Genomic DNA, 2603 nt, shown 5'->3' with positions numbered 1-2603 from the left:
ATAGACATCTCCATGTTCTACCACATCTTACATACACTATAGTATATTCAAGGTCTTTATCAAAACAACAATAGTATATCACAATATAACAATATGAAGTAATATAAAGTCATTGCCATAAAAGTGTAAATAATATTAAACAAAAGATTGTTTATACAAAGAGTCATCAAAGCCCATAGCCACACAGTTGGCTCACTGGGCACCCACTCTTACAAAAGCTGCTTGTAATTGGCTTGAGGATGGGGAGAGGAATACGAAGCTTTTCCACAACATGGTGAAGAAGAAGAATGTGGTTAATAAGATCTTGTGTATTTGGGAGGATGGTAATTGCCTCAACTCTCCTGGTCTCATCAAGCAGTCTGGGGCTGCCTATTTTGAGCGCCTCCTCACTGGAGATCCTTTTGTCCTGGATCTTTCGGATTTTTCTGGCTTCTCCTCGTTGATTTCGGAGGAGGAGGACCATAGCTTTGCCGCCGCAGCTTCCTTGGAGGAGGTACGTGCTGTCGTCTTTTCCATCCCTCGGGATAGTGTGGCGGGCCCCGATGGGTTTTCTTCGGTTTTCTTTCAGAGCTGCTGGGATTTTGTGCAGCATGATGTCATGGACGCTGTCCTTGATTTCTTTCGGGGCTCTCTTATGCCCCAGGGCTTCACTGCCACCACGATCACTTTGATCCCCAAAGTCGAGGGTGCGCAAGCTTGGACGGACTTCCGTCCCATCAGCTTGTGTAATGTTTCCAACAAGATTATCTCGAAGCTTTTATACTCTCGTCTGCGGTCGGTGGTGGGGAGACTCGTTTCTCAGAGTCAGAGTGGCTTTGTGCCGGGGCAGATGATTGCTGACAATATCCTTCTCGCGCATGAGCTCACTCACAGTCTTAATCTCCCTGCCCGTGGTGGTAATGTCATTCTGAAATTGGACATGGCTAAGGCCTATCATAGAGTCCAATGGTCTTTTCTTCTGGATGTCCTCCGATGGTTTGGTTTTTCGGAGCAGGTTGTGAGAATGGTGAGGGCTTGCATTTCTTTTTGCAAGTTCTCGGTTAATGTCAATGGTACCCCTGCTGGTTTCTTTGCTTCCTCGAGAGGCCTGAGACAGGGTGACCCTTTATCTCCCCTCCTCTTTATTCTTGGAGCGGATTATCTGTCCCGTGGCTTGGACCGGTTGTTCCTCCAGCATGCTGATTTGAGGTATCGGTCTGGGTGTGATTTGCCGATTTCCCATTTGGCCTATGCTGACGATGTCATTATTTTTGCCAATGGGGGATCCCATGGTCTTCAGCGTCTCAAAGATTTTCTGGCTCACTATGAAAATTGCTCGGGCCAGCTCGTTAATGTGGCCAAGAGTGCTATGATCTTTCCTCTGGGCTGGACCGCTCGTCGCCGCTCCCGTTTGCTGCAAATCACTGGATTTGCGGAGGGGCAGCTGCCCTTGAAATACCTTGGAGCTCCGCTTTTCCGTGGGAACCGCAAGTGCTCTCTCTTTGAGCCTCTTCTGCAGTCGGTCCGGAAAAAGCTGGAGGGCTGGGAGTCCCATTCCCTTGCTCCTGGGAGTAGGATGACGCTGATCCGCAGTGTGCTCCTTTCGATCCCGATCTATCTCTGCCAGGTGATCCACCCTCCTTTGGCTGTTTTGGAGAAACTGGAGCGTATTTTCAATGCTTTTCTTTGGGGCTCCAGACCCTTAGAAAAGAAGTGGCACTGGGCCCGCTGGTCTCGCGCCTGTCTCCCTGTGGAAGAAGGAGGCCTGGGTTTTTGCAGGCTCAAGGACATTGTTGATAGCTTTTCCATGAAGCTGTGGTTCAGATTCCGGCAGGGTTCCTCTCTCTAGGCGAGATTCCTTTTGAGGAAGTATTGCCGGACTGTCAGCCCTATTTGTGCTCCTTCTCGTGGAGCCATTTCCCCCACTTGGAGGCGCTTGCTCCAGATTAGACCTCGTGCGGAGCCTGGTATCCGGTGGAGGATTGGTCTTGGGGATGTCTCTTTTTGGGATGATACTTGGTTGGGTGATGCCCCTTTGTCGAGCAGGTGTAATGTCAGAGGGGATCGGTGTGTGCGTGTTTTCAGCTTCCTTTTGGAGGGAGACTGGGATTTTGATCTCCTTTGCGCTGTCGTCGCTCCCTCGGTGGCGGAGGAGATCGTTCAGATTCCTGTTTTGGTGGATGAACCGGATGCGACTATCTGGATCCACAGCACCGATGGTGCCTTTTTTGTGAGATCTGCTTGGGAGCAGGTCAGACCGAGAGGCTCGATCTCGGATATCTTTACTCCCTGTTGGGGTCGCTGGATGAGGCCCACCATGTCCTTCTTTCTGTGGAGGTTTTGGCATCGGTGGTTGCCTGTGGATGAGGTGCTCCAGCAGCGGGGTTTCTCCCTTGTGTCCAAGTGCCAGTGCTGTGAGATGTCGGAGACATTTACTCACATTTTCATCGACGGTCCCATCGCCCGCTCTGTGTGGCATTTCTTTGGGGCTATCTTTAGAGTTCGCATCCCTGCCACTGAGAACTTCAGTCTGTTTCTCAGTGCTTGGAAAAGGGGTCGCGAGTGGTCTCCGGGGGGTAATGTGAGGGAATTCATTCCTTTTGTCGTGCTTTGGTTCCTATGGA

The 2603-nt window shown here is 50.5% G+C and overlaps 1 protein-coding gene across 1 annotated transcript in view; it reads left to right on the top strand.

The window, feature by feature from the left end:
- The first annotated feature begins 271 nt into the window (after positions 1-271).
- LOC140886471 (uncharacterized) overlaps positions 272-2603 on the top strand; it is a 3702-nt gene continuing 1370 nt past the window's right edge. Inside the window, exons 1-2 of the mRNA XM_073293053.1 lie at positions 272-1797; positions 1867-2603. The exon at positions 1867-2603 is cut by the window's right edge and continues 527 nt beyond it. Coding sequence (XP_073149154.1) covers positions 272-1797; positions 1867-2603 — 2263 coding nt within the window. The remainder of the gene's footprint in view (positions 1798-1866) is intronic.

The sequence above is a fragment of the Henckelia pumila genome, chromosome 3, assembly GCF_033568475.1.
Source record: "Henckelia pumila isolate YLH828 chromosome 3, ASM3356847v2, whole genome shotgun sequence".
NCBI lineage: Eukaryota > Viridiplantae > Streptophyta > Magnoliopsida > Lamiales > Gesneriaceae > Henckelia > Henckelia pumila.
The sequence above is the reverse complement of the archived record's forward strand: the minus strand, read 5'-3'. Positions and strand labels throughout refer to the sequence as shown.